Below are 16123 nucleotides of genomic sequence, written 5' to 3' on the forward strand. Positions count from 1 at the left end.
AAAGTGGGTGAAGGGAGACGTCGGATAGTGTAAGATATGACAAAATAATAACTTATAAATTATCAAGGGTTCATGAGGGAGGGGGAACGGGGAGGTAGAGGGTAAAAATGAGCTGATGCCAGGGGCTTAAGGGGAGAGCAAATATTTTGAGAATGATGAGGATAACGAATGTACAAATGTGCTTTATACAATTGATGTATGTAGGGATTGGGATAAGAATTGTATGAGCCCCCAATAAAATGATTTTTAAAAAAAGATCAAATTGTGTGATATGTGAATTATATGTCAATAAAACAATTCAAATTTGTAAAAAACCATTAAAGAAGAAAGAAATGGGGTTCCTAACACTGAATTGGAGGGTTCTTTGGGAGGATTCGAGTTCAGGACAAGAGCTTGGAATATCAAAGAATCCTTTGGTGACTCAAGTGGTTAAGCGCCCCTCTACTTGCTGAAAGTTTGACAGTCCAAACCCACCCAAGGGACCCTAGAAGACAGGCCTGGCAATATACTTCCGAAAGACCACACTATTGAACACTCTCAGGCATTCTACTCAACAGAAACCACAGGGTGGCTGTGAATCGGGGTCAACTCCAGGACAACCGACAACAGTCAGGGTCGCTCAGGGCCCAGGGAGGTAACAGTAAAAAGTAGCTCCCTTATATCATTCCCCTGGCTTCATTTCCCTGTCTGATCCATGCCTTTCTCTCACTCTTCCCTGTACTGTATCTGAGACTTGAGAATTCTGGTTTCCCGACCCAGTGGGGGCAGCTAGACCCCAGGAGACCCTCACCCCTGCGCAGATCCTCCCCATGACCTTTGGTCTCTTCAGAAACTGCACTGCCTCGCTGTCCGCCAGGTCCTGGAGGCTCTCGGGGACATGCATGCTGGCTGCTCTCCTCTTGAAACCCAGGGAAGCAGGGGCAGGGGGGCAGGGTGCTGCCTGTGAGGCCAGGCCGTCCGATGCTCCAGGACCCCTGGCCCACAATACCTGCAAGACAGAGAGAATGATGGGATGTTAGAGCCAGGGGCAAGGGTTGCTAGAGTTCCCCGAAGTGGAAAATATGGGGAGGGGGCTGCTAGAGTTCCCAGGAGGGGAAAGCCTGGGAGTTAGGGCTGCTGGGGGCCCAGAAGTGGGGGTGACAGGGTGCTGCTATGGTTCTTAGTAGGGGAGGGGAGCTGCCAGGGTGAAGAGAAGCATAGGGAGGGGGGCTACTGGAGCCCCTGGGAATAAGGTTTGGGGTTGAAGGGCTGCCAGAAGTTTGGGGAGTTTGGTGTGGGGCAAGGAAGGTGTTGTGGGGGGGGGGTCTCACGAGTGGGGTAAGAGAGCTACCGAGGCTTCCAGAGATGAGCGTGCAGGGGGAGGAGAAAGGGGGCTATGGGAGCCCCAGAAATGGGGTGTGTGGCATTCAGGGGGTGCCAAGGGTTTTACAGTCAGGGTCCAAGGTGTGAGGGTTGCTGAGGGTGAGGTGCAGGATGAGGGGGATCAGGGAGAGGAAGTAGGGAAGCTGGAATATTTGAGGCTCCTGCCCCTTGAGACAGCAGACAGAGGGTCCCCTCTGGGAGCAGAAACCGGTGGGATTTGAGGGGAGTAGAAGGTGCTAGAATCGAGGTCAGGAATCCTAGGAGGTCTGAGCCAGAGAAATCCTTTCAGCATCTGGAATGACGGTATGGACATCCGGGAAACCAGGCATCTCCACGGGTATTTTAGGGGGTGTCCTTGTGACTTAGGGTTCTTTCCTGACGACAAGGGCCTCCCTAATGATTCAGCTCCGTCTTCATAAAAGTGCGCTTCCTCAGGTTAGCGGAGGGGGACCTGAGCTTTGTGGGGCCCATGGCCCCTGATGGGAACTGTCCCCTCAGAATTAGGAAGACGGGCTCTCAGCACAAGGCTACCTTCTTAGAACCGGGGTTCTCCTCTTAAGGACGTGGAATGGGGGAGAGGGGGCTGGAGGTGACACTCGTACTCCGAGAAAAATCGGCCTGCGTCACCGGAAGTCGGACTTTCTCCTCTCAGTCCTGCCCCCGCTCCTGGTCCCTGGCGCCGCCTCAACCTTCTTTTGGTTCCGCTTTTTCCCGCCTTTTCGTTCCTCCAGAGCGGATTGGCTGTGCGCAAGCCCCGCCCCTTCTCCATTCCCGCCCACTCTGGCGCTGACAAGGAGGGGGCGTGGCCTCGGTAGACGTTGGGCCGCTCGCCGTTGGCGGGCCGCTCGCTCTTGGGGTCTCGCGCGTGCGGACACGAAGACACTGCGGCAGCGCATGCGCTGCTCCCCAAAGCACCGCGTTGGGCAAAGCCCAATAGATGACGCATGCGTAGTAACATAGGATGGTAGTCTCGGCCGGCTAACAATGACCCAGGGAGAGCGCATGCGTTTTACTGCTGTCTGAAGCCGGACCCCGGGGCGCTAAGAGGCCCTTGTGCGCATGCGCAAGAGGCTCAATGACAGTCGAGCGTTGGCTAAGGTGAGGGGGAGGGCGTGGGGCTGCATGGCCGGGGGAGGGCGGCCCTGCACCCCTAACCTAGCCTTTCCGATCGTCAGCTGTGTTCCCCAAATTCTCCTTACTGCCTAGACCCGACAGAAACCTGTTGTACCCCTTACCGGGCCTTTGGGCCCGCCAAACGCCCCGGAACCCAATGACCTCTGACCTCTGCCTGACTCCAGGCGGAGCTGTATGGGAGGGGACAGGTTAGAGGGGCTTCAAAGTGAGTGTGTGAGCTCTGAGTCCTCTGAGGTGGGGACGTGGAAGCTAGAGGTCGCATTTCCTCCCGATGACCCTGCCCATTCGTCTCCTTTAGGCTCCCGGGAAAGGGTCTGGCCATGCTGCGGTTGGCCCGGGGGGCCTGGGGGTCCAGGGTCCGGGTCTGGCCCACGCTCCTCGGGCCCCCCCGGGCCCTGTCATCACTGGCGGCCAAAATGGGGGAGTACCGCAAGATGTGGAACCCCACGGAGCCCCGCAACTGGGCCCAGCAATACCGCGAGCGCTTCATCCCCTTCTCCAGGGAGCAGCTAATCCGCCTCCTCATCCAGGTACCGCCCCTCCTGGGTCCCAGAGCCTGGAGACTACGACTCCCGCCAGGCATCGGGGCACCAGGGCCCTCCGCGTACTATGGCAGGCTGCCCCTGTGTCTCCTGGGAGTTGTGGTCTCAGACGCCCACCATCGTCCTGGGCGGACCTACAAGCGTTGCAAAGCTCGGAGATGCAGGATGGAAGTTTGTTCAGGGAGGCCGGACAGGTCAACATTTGGGGCCACGGTTTGACCCTCTTCAAAATGGGCGTCATGAGTCATTGCTACGATTTAGCGATGCATATTATTATACGCACAAAGTCACAATCAAAGTCACAAAGCTACAATCAATCAGCTCCATTCATGCTGTTTGGGCATATGGCAGGCGCTGGGCTGAGCATTTAGCTTGTATCATTGAATCATCAGGAGGACCCAGTGAGAGAGAGCAGGCCATCCTTTCACAGCCGAGGTATCAGGAGCTTGCCCAAGGTCACGGTGGTGGCCGATGTAAACTGACATAGTCTCCCTCCAGCCTAGGGCCAGGACTAGGGTGAGCTGAATCAGACACTTGCACAATCCTAAGAGCCGATTGCATAGAGCCCTGGTCTCACAATGGTTATGTGCTTGCCTGGTAACCAGACGGCACTTTGAACCCACTGAGGCGGCTCTGCTTCCTTAAGGACAACCCAGCAAACTCTGATGCCTCTTCTCTTCCATCCTATGGGGTCAGACTCCACTGACATCGCCAGCCACAAGAGTGATTGTACCTGAGGCGCCTCATCCATCTCCCTGGTCCCCTGGCAGAGCTTGAGCGTTTGATTCCACCATCGTCATCACACCTGATACTGCTGAGCAATGTCGCTCCCTGATTTAGCCATTATTCCTTGCACACTTGCTGCTGTGTGTATTAAGTCCCCTGCGAGACTTTAAACCCCCATAGGTGCAGGCAAACGAGCCCTGATGGCACAGTGGCTTACACATTGGGCTGCTAACCCCAAGTCCAGCACTTTGAACCCACCGGCTGCTCCTTGGGAGAAAGACGAGGCTTTCTACACCTGTAAAGATTCATAGCCTCAGTAAACCAAAGGGCGGTTCTACTCTATCCTAGAGGGTCACTAGGTAACAGAATTGACGCCATCACAGGGAGACTGGTTACCAGTTTTGTGTGTAAATACACACAATTTGTTGCCAGCTACTGTACATCTATTCTGATTCATGGTGAGGGCCACACAAGCCACCCCCTCCTCCCATGTATGCAGGATACAACCACTCTATCTTCCAAAGAACCTCTGGGTGGGTTTGAACTACCAACCTTATGGCTAGTAGCCGAGAGTTTAACAGTTTGGGACGCACATGTGTCACAATGCTGACTCATAGGGACCCCGTGTGACAGAGTACAACCACCTCATAGTTTCCTAGGCTGTTGTCATCTTTCACGGGATCGGCCTGTCAGGGCTTTCCTCCCCGAGAACAGCCCTGGCAGGTTCGAACTGCTGACCTTGCCGTTAACTGTTGACTGCTTAATCATCGCCCCACCATTCATTCCTCCTCACACACAAAGACACGTCTTTTTTTTTTTTTTAATCCATCAAGTTGATTCTGATTTATAACAACCCTACCAGTCTGCGTAGAATTTTCCCCAGAGAGGCTTTCCAAAGCTGGGATGTTTACAGAAATAGGCTGCTTCTTTTTTCCTCCATGGAGTGACTGGTGGGTTTAACCCAGGGTTCCTTCACATACACATACATACACAGAAAGGCAAGTACACACACGTCAAATAGGACACACAATCTCACCCAATTCCCACATCAGCCCACTGAGAAAGAAGGCCTGAGCCTCTTTGGCAGATGTGGAAACGGGCTCAACGAGATGAAGGCTCTCATGCATCAACATGAGCTTTAAGGATGCGTAAAGGAGTGGGCCCATCATCTGTGCTCTGGCGTCCCGCCAGACCCTGGCCAGTGACTTCCCTGGGGCCTTGGTTTTGCCATCTGGAAAATGGGCACCATGGTGCCATCAACCTCCTCGAATCCTATGGAGGAAGAGAGGGTGGCAAACTGGGCCTGCCACACAGCTCCGTGTGAACGTGGGCAATAGGTTCGTTTCCCAGGGCTGCTCTCACAAAACGCCCCACACTGGGCGGCCTACAAGATGTATTCGCTTTCGGCTCGACACTGGAAGTCCGGAACCAGGGTGTCGGTCCTGTGGACTCCTGAGGGAGAATCTGCCCCACGCCGCTCCTAGCTTCGGGTGGCCGTTGTCACGCCCGCTTTCCTCTCTGTGGCCTGTGGACACATCACTACCATCTCTGCCTCTGTCTTCCCTGAGAGAGGGCAGCCCCTTCTGTGGCTCCTCAGTTCAAAAGACACCACTCATAATCCATTAGGACTCCCCCTCCCCCAGGAGGACCTCCGGGTTAACCAATACCATCTTCAAAGACATGCCTTCCAACCCAGGTCACCGTCACGGGTACCTAGGTTAGAACTGACTACAGCAGTATCTTTTTTTTGTGGGGGTGGGGAGGTGGGGGTAGGTAGCACAATTCAGTCCACCACAGTGAATGAGAGTCAAAACCGAAACCGGAACCACTGGCCCTTCAAGCCATCTGGTTTTGTGTTTTGGGTTTTGTTTTGATTCATAATACCAGGCTGCCTCCGTTTCTTGGTGAGCAAAATGGGTGCACCCTCTCCCCTCAACCCAAAACCAAAGGAGGAGACAAATCCCGGGCCCTGGGAGTGAATGTAGGCTTCAAAGGGAATGAATCCCGGACCCCCAGTTCTGGGACAAAGGAAGGGGTGGTGGAAAGAGGCCTAAAGGAGAGTCTTGCCTCCTGTGGTAACAGGAATTCCATTCCAGTCCGGAGGAGAAAGCCTCTCTGGAGGACTTCTCGGCCCACGTGGACTTCTGCACACTGTTCCACTACCACCAAGTCCTGAGCCGGCTGCAGGTGAGGATACCCCCCCACCCCCCACCCCCGTTGTGCTTCTCCCTTGGGTCTTCACTGCTGCCCCACCTGGCACCTGCCCAGAGCCCAGCCCGGTCCTAAGACTCCTCCGAGGTGAGGAGGGCTGAGAAGCCACACCCTCATGGGGCCGTCACCCGCCCCCTTACCCCCAAGTTGGCAGTGACCAACTCCCACATCGCAACCATCCCTGCCAAGTCCATTCCAACTCCTAGCGACCCTGCCGAAGGGAGGAGGTTTCCAAGGCCGGAACTTAGCAGGAGCACACACTTCATCTTTATTCCATGAAGCGACCGGTGGGCTTAAACGGCACCAGGACCCCTGGCCCCTGATGCGAGCAGCTGGATCGTACTTATGGGATCGATCGTGGTGCAGAGATCTACCCCGCCACGCCACCCCCACCCCAATGTGTGCTTGCTGAGATTCTTAATCTGCTCTTCCGTATCTCAAAAACTAAGGTGACCAGATTTTAACATTGATAAAACGGGACACCACTGATAAAATTCATATCCTGGCGAAATAGCCACATGGCAGCCAGAAACCGTATACCCTAGCTTGTCGTACATTCTTTCCAAAATTCGGGGCGTTTTTAAAACGCCGCGGGGATGCGAGAAAAATTGTTAAAAATCGGGACTGTCCCGCCAAAAGCGGGACGTCTGGTCACCTTACAAAAACAGACAGACTTCGGAGATGCCCCATGGGCCTGCCCCCACAGGGTTTCCCAGGCTGCCAGTCGTCTTTACGGAGGTCAGACTGCCTCGACTTTCTGCCCCCCGAGTTGCCGGTGGGTTTGCACCGCTGCCCTCGCCGTTAGCAAGCTCTGCCGAGCCAGCCGCGCCACCGGGCTCCTGTTCGATTCTCAGCCAAGCGCAAACTGGCCACCCCCGCCCAGGGACTTCTCTCCTCTCGCTGGCTCTCAATCGGGTGGCCTCCACTGAGGAGGAAGAGGAAGAGAGAAAGCGAGTGAGCAAATGAGCAGGACATAGTAAAAGTTTTTTTATTTGGGGGGCCTTTAAGTAGGACCCTCCGGTGGTGGATTGGGCAAGGTCAGCAGTTCGAAACCACTGGCTGCCCAGAGGAACAAAGAGGCTTTCTACTCCCATAAAGAGTCACAGTCTTGGAAACTCAACAGGGGCAGCTCTACCCTGGCCTACAGGGTCACGAGGAGCCAAAGACGTGGAGCAACGGTGAGGGGCCGGTGCAGCAGGAGCTGGTGCCCCAGCGAGAAGGAGGCCCCGCAGGGCCCATCGGGCGGGGCTGGGGAAGGGGCGGTGGTGGGTGGCGGCTCCATGTCTGGTGTCCGCCCCCCGGCGGCCGTGCGGGGAACTGCGAGAGGGTGCTGCGGGCCAGGCCGCAGGTTGAGGGCGGCATCCTGCATCTGTGTTGAAGGGGGAGCCCTTTGCGGTTGTTGATGGGCTGGATGTGTGAGGAAAAGGGAAGTCTGGGCTGACCCCAAGCCCGGGGGGTCCCTAGACGGACGGACATTTGCTGAGACGGAGAAGATGGAAGTGGACCCACTGAGTGCAGCGTGTCCAGCCCTCGGTTTGGGAAAGAAGGGGTTGGCGGTGCTGAAGGACGCCAGCTCTATGGCGGTATTGAGTGAGCAGGTAATGATTGACTCTGGACTCCCAGCTGAAAAGGAGCCTGGGTGAGCGCTGGGCTGCTGATGGCACGTTCAAGGCCACTTTGAACTCACCGGCCACTCAGAGGGACAAAGAAGAGGCTGTCTACTCCCGGGTAACCCAGCTGGTGTACTGGTTACACATCGGGCTTGTGATCCGATCCACAGGGTCAGCAGTTCAAAACCACCAGCCATTCTGCGAAGAAAGACAGGGCTTTCTACTCGGGTCAAGAGGTACAGTCTTGGAAACTCACAGGGGCAGTTCTGCCCTGGGAAGGAGAGAGGCCGGTGACGTGCCCTTGTCTTGGAAGTGGACTCCGTGGGATGTATTGCGCCGGGGAGGTCCCCGGGTGGCACAGACTTTGGGTTCGTGGTTTGGATCCACCCAGCTGCGGCAATGCAGAAAGCCTGGCAGTCCACTTCTGTAAAGATTGACGGCCTTTGGAAACCCTGTGGGGGCAGCTGGACTCTTCCCTACAGAGTTGCTCTGGGCTGGGATCAGCTGGAGGGCAGTAGTTTTCGCCTGTTTATCTCGTTTGGGGCTTTAAACTAAGCTAGAGGTTGAACCCGCCCGCAGTTCCACGGAAGAAAGGTCTGGCTCTCTGCTTCAGTGAAGCTGAGCGCCAGGGAAACCCTGTGGAGCAGTTAGACTCTGTAACTCGAGGGGGCGCCACGAGTCTGAACCATGGCGGGTTTGTGGGTTTGGTTGTTCACTGTGGGAGGGAGGGCACTTTGAACCAAGAGCCCTGAGCCCTGACCATTTTCCCGTTTGAATGCCTGCCTCTCCACTCCCTCCCACCTCCTGTCACCCCCCTCCCTGAGCCCCTAATAAGAGCCCCTGAGTTCCGGGAAGCAGAATTAGAAGAGGGTGTCTCCCCCCTCGGCTCTGAGATCCCTTCCCGCTAGAGGCACTGCTCAGCTAGGAAATGACATTCCTCAGGGTCACTCTGTGAGTCTGAGAATGTGACCCAATGGACAGTGTGACCCACGCTGTCCTGGGCTGAAGGACTCAAGTCCTGACCTTCCCCTGGCTCCCATCCTGCCTGCCCTGAGTGCAGCACCAACCCTGGGAACTAGTTCAGGGGCCGCTAAGCCTGCCCTGCCTCTCCCCTGCCCTGCCTCTCCCCTGCCCTCCAACTGTTCACTCACTTACTAGTTGCCTTCGGTGAGTTTGTAAAGTTCCCTCTTCCCTTTCTCAGAAAATCGCTCTTTAAGGCTACCCACCTCCCCCAAAGCCCCCTCCAGAGGGCTGGGTTGCTGCACTTGTCTCTGGAGGTTGGTCACCCTCTAAGTCTTAGAGCCGAAGACATGCTATATCATCATGTCGTTGAGGGCAAGTCCGCTGTCACCCTAAGCCTTCGTCTTCCCACCAATGAACATGGGTCAGGGTATGAGAAGCTCCAGCCTCCCTGTTCATGCCACAGTTTCTGTTGTTTGTTGTTTTGGGCGTGGAGACTAGTGTGTAAGATGAAAGGAGCGAGGAACAGCCGGGGGGAGGCCTTGATGGTGGTGGAGGGATTCTGGATTTTATCCCAGGGGCAGTGGGGCGCCGCTGGCGGCAGGGTGTTGGTGGCAGGGTGTGGGCCTGCTCCAGAGATGGCCTTTGGGCCAGAACTTGGGGGCGATAGCCAAGCTGGAGGTCTGGGCTGGGGAGACCGTGCTTAAAGGCACCGAGAGGCGGGGCACCTTGGGTGAGCTTGAAGAGAAAGAAGCCAAGAGGGTCGAGGACCAAGCCCAGGGGCCCCATCCTCTATGAGAACAGCCTATCTGCCCACGATCCCTCCTGCTCCAACCACGCTCATCTTCTTCCTTAGACTTTGTATGACCCCATCAACCCTGACAGGGAGACCCTTGACCAGCCCTCGCTCACGGACCCCCAGCGCCTGGCCAATGAGCAGGAGGTGCTCCGGGCCCTGGAGCCCCTACTGATGCAGGCCAACTTCTCAGCGCTCTCCGAGGACGCCCTGGCTTATGCACTGGTGGTTCACCACCCTCAGGATGAGGTCCAGGTATCAGGGCCCAGATTCCCATCAGGCCTTGGGTTGGGAGTGGGGTGGCTCAGAGAAGCAGAGGCTCCTGGGAATTGTAGTCCTCGTATCCGGGCACTAGGACAAGGGTCGGCTCTGGTGAGCCATAAAAAGGTGCCCCTGTCTCAAGGTGACTCCACTTCCCCCTATATTGTGGTTTCGGTCCTGGACCGCAGCAACAAAGCCAAGATTGCCATCAAGCGAATCACACTGAATATTATTTTGCTTTCCCTGTGCCAAGGACGGTGATGTTGGTTGGCACCAGGCTAGACAATCTGTGACGTGTGCGATGGCATGACAGGAAACGTTTAAAATCTCGGGTGGGAATGACCAGAATGGGACAGGGAGGCAGGAAGGGAGCATGTGCTGTTGGGAGGGGGGTGGATGACAAAAAACGGCACCGGTAGACTTGCTCGAGGCAGGGCAGCCATAAACCTTCAGTCTGCGGGCAATTTTACAACAGCACAATACCGGAAAGCGCCGTCCATCCAGGTATCCCTGTCTGTGTCTTCCGAGCGGGGCGTTCTTGAGTCTGGGAAGGTTGTTAGTGGCACCTGCCAGATAATTATAACAACAACGCACAGTGCCCGTCCTTGAAGTCTGGCCGCATGGTGAGCATGATGATGTCAGCGAGGGGGCCGCGGAAAGAGAGTTGAAAGGGCAGCCGTTTTGTCATACTTTCCCTGCAATAAAGTTTGGAAAAAGAAGCGACAAAGTAAAACCCAGGGACATCTTAGAAATACGACCATAAGGATGGCTTGGTGCTGCCCGTGGCACTGCCTTGTGCAGCTTCCAACCTGAGCAACTGTGCGCGGCTGCCCTGCCTTAACATTAGGTGCTGAGATGCCCAGGGAAGAGGGGGTCCCCAGAGGGAGGGTCTGCTCGCTGACCCTGTCCCTGTCCCTGTCCTCACCTCACAGCCCATGTTCAGTTGGCTGCCCCCTTTACCCTTCCACCTTGGCAGGTAACGATCAATTTGGACCAGTACATCTACATGCAGTTCTGGGCCCTGGGCCAGCGAGTCGGGCAGATGCCCCGGATGTCCAGCGTGGGATCCAAGCGTGGATTCTTCACCAGGTCGCCCCCGGTCGAGAGGTGAGGCAGCCTTTGTTCCCCCAGCAGCAGCGAGAGGGAGCAGGGTTAGAACCCAGAGGGACAGGCTGGTCAGTATCAGGGATGTGGGCATCTGGGGTCCCGGTGGAGAAAGTGCAAACTATTATTGCTTCAGGAAGCAAGAGGGGAAGGGCCATTCTCCTGTTTTCCAGATGAGGAAAACTGAGGCTGAGAGAGGGCCGGCCACAAGAAAGGGGGCAGGCGGGCCCTGGTGAATAGCTGGTTTTTAACTGTAGCTACTCAGGTACAGTGCCCTCAAGTCAGCTACGCCGGTGGCAGAGCAGCACGGCCCCCATCGAGTCTCCTAGATGCCCATCTTCACAGAAGCACATCCAGGTCTTTGCTGCCTCTCCCTCCTGGGCGAGTGTGTTTGCACTGCGGGCCTTTGGGTTTGCAACTGAGCGCTTTATCCTTGTGCCAGTGGAGCCCTGGTGGCATCCTGGGTTCTGCCCTGGGTTGCTGATACCACCAGCTACTCTGGGGCTCAAAGATGAGGCTTTTCTGCTCTCAGGAAGAGCTATAGTCTCAGAAACCCACAGGGGCAGGGCTACACTGTCCTATAGGGTCACCGTGAACCGGCATGGACACAAGAGCAGTGAGCTGTTACCGCAGAGCTAGCGGGCCAAAGCCAGAGGTTGGAAGGTACACCTCTCTGGTGGCCCTGACCCTGCTGGGTCGAGGGTGTCTGACCCTCCAGCTCTCAAAAACCCATTACTGTCCAGTCGATGCCAACTCACAGAGCCCTGGTGGTGTAGTGGTTCAGTGTGGGGCTTCGACCCACAAGGGCAGTTGTTCAAAACCAGCAGCAGCTCCAGGAGCGAAAGACGAGGTTTTCTACCCCTGTGAAGAGTTACAGCTCCCCCCAAGCCCCGACACTCAGGCAGTGGGGGAGGGGTTAGTTTTGGGGTTTTTTTTTTTGCTTTTTAAAAATCATTTTATTAGGGACTCATACAACTCTTATCACAATCCATACATACATCAATTGTGTAAAGCGCATTTGTACATTCATTGCCCTCATCATTCTCAAAACATTTCCTCTCCACTTAAACCCCTGGCATTAGGTCCTCATTTTTCCCCTCCCTCCCCGTTTTTTTGCTTTTTAAAAATCATTTTATTAGGGACTCATACAACTCTTATCACAATCCATACATACATCAATTGTGTGAAGCGCATTTGTACATTCAGCGGGGTTAGTTTCTACCTGCCCTGCAGCCTCACTTGGAATCTCTCGCCCCCTAGGAGGTACTTTAAGCGGGTGGTGCTGGCAGCCCGGACCAGGGGAGGGCACCTGGTGCTAAAGTGCTTCAAGGACACGCCGCTGGAGGGCCTGGAGCAGCTGCTGCCCGAGCTGAAGGTGCGCACGCCCACGCTGCAGCGCGCGCTGCTCAACCTGACGCTGTTCGTGTCCGGCATGGCCCTCTTCGTCAACGTGGGCATGGTGGTGCTCACGGACCTCAAGGTCGGCACCTCCCTGCTGCTGCTGCTCTTCGCAGCCCTGATGGGGCTGCGCGCCACCAAGGTGAGCTGACGCCCCGCCCCCTTAGGCGTTCCTTCCCGTGCCTGGTCCACCCATTGGGCTTATTCTTTTGTGCGCTGATCCTGCCCAGAGCCTGGGCGTGTCAGTCCTTCTTTCCCCTCTTTCTAGCTTCCCTTCTCCCCTCCCCTCCCTCTCTAATTCCCTCCTCCTTCCCTCCCTCCCACCTTCTTCCCATACGGACGTCCCAGCCCTCCTTTGCTCGGCACCACCTTGAGCAGGTTTCTTAAACCCTCTGGGTCTGGGTTTTGACATCGTTGGACAAACAGCGAAGCCCGCAGTGGGGCCTGCCCACAGCGCCTGTGGTGAGGATTCCAGGAGGGAATCCTTGAAGGGCGGGCCCCAGTGGCTGGCGTGAGTGAGAGCCTGCAGAGGCAGCTGAGGCCCAGGGCCCAGGATGTGGGTTTTGGAGGCAGACTGCCTGGGTTGACAGGGGACACTCCCATCTTCCGACAGGTGTGGCCTGGAATGAATTGCTTGCCCTCTCGGGTGCCTCCGTGCACACATCTGGAAAGCCAGGGATGAGGGAGGCCCTAACTCCTCCCTCCTGGGGATGTGGGAGAAGGGAAACCAGGCCCTCAGGAAACTGTTCCTGTGACTTGACTACACTGCCGGGTCCTTGGCCTTCTGGACCCTTATCACTGCCATTGCCATCGGGTCGATTCCAACTCACAGCCGCCCCACAGGACAGAAGAGATCTGCCCCGGGGGTTCCCGAGAGTGTCAATCATGGGACGGGACAGCTGCATCTTTCTCCCAAGGGACAAGTGGCTGGTGGGATGGAAATGACACCGGCCATGCCGGACACCAACAGCGTTTCTGTCCCCCAAGGGAGGGGGTGGCCTGACTGTCCATGCAGCTTCCTGCGGCCCCGCCCAAGCGGCATCTCTGGCATGTGCCTCCCTGCCCAATTCTGCCAAGTGTGGTTGCAGGCTCGCCGTGTTCTGTTGCCCAGGCAGTTCACCTGGGGAGCGAGGAGAAGCTGATGCCTGCCTTGGGCTCTGCTGGCCAGGGCGGGTGCCCGGTCTGAAGGCTGAGGGGCTGCCCTTTCTTGCCTCTCCCAAGGGCACAGGCCCCAGGGCGGGTACTGAACGTCTGTTGGAGGCAACTGTCCACTTGCCAGTTCACTGCGTATCAAGCTGCTCCGGCCATTCCTGCAGGCTGGGCCGCAGGCCCATGACAAGTCCCACCAAGAACGACAGGCTGTGTCATTGAGGCGCCCAGGAGGCCCCCAGTGGAAGTGAGGCACCTTTGCAGGGCTTCTGCAGTGGGCCTCAGTATTCCTGACTCATGGCGACCCTGAGACAGGGGAGCAGTGCCCCGAGGGCCGGAAGTCTTTACGAAGCCGGCAGCCAAGTCTTTCTCCCCCTGAACAGTGAGCCATTAGGGTTCACAGGCTGTCCTTCCAGCTAGCAGCCACTCGCTTCCCCACCAGGCCTCGAGGGGAGGTTTCAGGGTGGGTAAAACAGGGCCCAGAAGGGAGCAGCTGAGCCCAGCTTGATGCAGGGCAGCGAGGTGGGGCCTCAGAGGGTGGCAAAGGCCTTGAATATCGAGGTGAGGACCTGGACTCTGGCCTTGGGCAACAGAACCCGGGAAGGGCTGTAAGCCTGAGCGCGCACACAGCGGTGAGGGGGAGGGTGTCCAGGGGAAAGACCTGGGGCCCATTTCAGAGGGAGGCACTGGCTCTCTCTCGCAGCGGCCCTGGTGGCTGGGAGTCTTGGAGGGGCCCAGATTCATGTCGTCCTATTGGGACACGTGTTTCGCCCCGGCCCTGCCCACTTGTCCCTCTGTCCCCTTCCTGGATCTGCCTTGGCTGCAGGCCCCCCTCTCAGACCCCTCCTGCTGTCCTCTCACGTCTCTCTGGACTCTTCTGTCCCACACTCACCTCCCCGAGCCTTTTCAAGTCAGAGCCACCCAGAACCAAACCCACTGTCCTGGAGTCACTTCTGACCCACGACCACCCTGCAGGACAGAGGAGATCTGCCCCAGAGAAGCGGGCTCTTACAGCTCGTATAACATTCCATACATCAATTGTATCAAGCATATTTGTACATAGGTTGCCATCATTTTCTAAACATTTATTTTCTGTTTGAACTCTTTAGTATCAACTCTTTTTTCCCCTCCCTCCCCCTCTTCCCACCCTCGTGACCCCTTAATAAATGATCCATTCTTATTGTTTTCTTATCTTACACTGACCACTATCTCCCTTCACCCACGTTTCTGTTGTTCATCCTTCCTTGTGACTGTTCTGTGAGGGGATGTCCTATCGTCTACAGATGGGTTTGGAGTCTCTGCTCCAACCCCCCTTGTTCTCAACAATATAGAATGTGTGGATCTTTATGGGAGCAGACAGCCAGCCACGTCTTTCAACTCGGAGTGCCTGGTGGTTTCAAACTGCTGACTTTGTGGTTAGCAGCCTAATGTGTAGCCCACTTAGCTTGAGAGCCCTCAGGGTGCCTGATTTCCCTACTGGGCGCCTCTCCTCCCTCTCGCTCTCCTCCAAGGCCTCATCCACTTCCGGTTGCCCACAGCCCCTCTTTATACTCTTTCTTCAATCAGTGCACCCCATCCACCCCCCCTCCCTGCCACACCCCACCTGGAGCAGCCACCCTGGAGAGATCCTCTGTGCCAATCAGGCCCCATGCCCAGTATCGCCAAGCTGAGCGCAATGCCTGCCTGCCCCAGGTTCCCTCTCCTTGGATGACCCCTGCCTTTCCCCTATCTTTTCATGGCCCAGACCCCAGAAACTGCCTTCTCCATACCCCATAATGTGCCTGCCTCCATGTCAGCCCTCCCTCCACCTCTTTGCTGCCCCCTGGTCCCCGTGGCCACGTGCCAGGGACTCCGGGGAGTCTCCTTAAGCTTCCTCTCTGATCTAGACTCCTGCCCATCCTCCACACAGCCCCAGAGGTGGGGACAAGGACACTCCCCATTGGTCTTGCCTGGGGCTGGGTAGACAGTGGGGCTGCCCCCCTACCCCCATGGAGAGCCAAGTGTGAGGGAGAGTCAGTGTGAGTGTGGTGGGCAGGGGAAGTGCTATGCTTAGTGAGTGTTTCAGGGACTGCCCCGTGGCAGGTTATCAGGAGGGAGCAGTCCATGGAGAAGGGCATCATGGGTGGTAAAGTAGAAGGTCCATAAAAAGAGGAAGGCCTACCACCTTTCCTGCATTTGAAACACGTATTTCCTCTGCTCTTTGGGAACAACTGCCTCGTGGTCTGTGTACTACGAGTTCTGCACGAGCACAGAAATTGTTTTGGAATTCTTCTTCTGTGCAATATTACTCTTGACATGAGCCACACGATCAAGAGAACACAGGTCAGCATCTCTCCGCGATTCTCTGCTTTCAGTCAAGAGCCCTGTAATGTCAGCAATGATAACTGACCCTCAGTCCATGTCCTCCTCTGAGTCTGGCTTGACTTTCTGGCAGCTTCCGTTATTGAGCAATCTTCAGCAAAATTTTACTTGCATGTGATATTAATGATATTGTTCAATGATTCCCACATTCTGGTGAGTCACCTTTCTTTGGAATGCTCGGGAGCAGGATGAATAGTTTCTAGCCGGTTGGGCAGGTAGATGTCTTCCAGATTTCTTGGCAGAGATGAGTGGGTGTTCCCAGCATTTCATCCATGTGTTGAAAGATCCCAACTGGTATTACCTCAATTCCTGGAGCGTGTGGTACACCCATGCCTTCTGGGCAGGTTGGACTTCTCCCTTCATTGCCACTAGGTCTTGATCGTGTGTGACCTCCAAAAATGGTGGGTTGAATGTCAACCAACCCTTTCTGGCACAGTGACTGTATTCTCCCCCTCCCACTTTGTTTTAAATATGCTTTCTATGTTGTTCAATATTTTCTCCCTAAAATC

General features: G+C 56.0%; 2 protein-coding genes across 2 annotated transcripts in view; one reads left to right on the forward strand and one right to left on the reverse strand.

The window, feature by feature from the left end:
* SYNGR4 (synaptogyrin 4) overlaps positions 1-1958 on the reverse strand; it is an 11245-nt gene extending 9287 nt beyond the window's left edge. Inside the window, exons 1-2 of the mRNA XM_004710411.2 lie at positions 1894-1958; positions 791-988 (exon numbers count right to left, since the gene is read on the reverse strand). Coding sequence (XP_004710468.1) covers positions 791-883 — 93 coding nt within the window. The 5' untranslated portion in view covers positions 884-988; positions 1894-1958. The remainder of the gene's footprint in view (positions 1-790; positions 989-1893) is intronic.
* Positions 1959-2362: 404 nt separating this feature from the next.
* Positions 2363-16123, forward strand: part of TMEM143 (transmembrane protein 143) — a 17452-nt gene continuing 3691 nt past the window's right edge. The window contains exons 1-6 of the mRNA XM_004710633.2: positions 2363-2460; positions 2795-3026; positions 5847-5951; positions 9402-9596; positions 10579-10709; positions 11967-12246. Of these exons, the coding sequence (XP_004710690.1) occupies positions 2438-2460; positions 2795-3026; positions 5847-5951; positions 9402-9596; positions 10579-10709; positions 11967-12246 (966 nt within the window). The 5' untranslated portion in view covers positions 2363-2437. The remainder of the gene's footprint in view (positions 2461-2794; positions 3027-5846; positions 5952-9401; positions 9597-10578; positions 10710-11966; positions 12247-16123) is intronic.

This window comes from Echinops telfairi, unplaced genomic scaffold (assembly GCF_000313985.2).
Source record: "Echinops telfairi isolate 266 unplaced genomic scaffold, ASM31398v2 ScPeMD7_655;HRSCAF=1070, whole genome shotgun sequence".
Classification (NCBI taxonomy): Eukaryota; Metazoa; Chordata; class Mammalia; order Afrosoricida; family Tenrecidae; genus Echinops; species Echinops telfairi.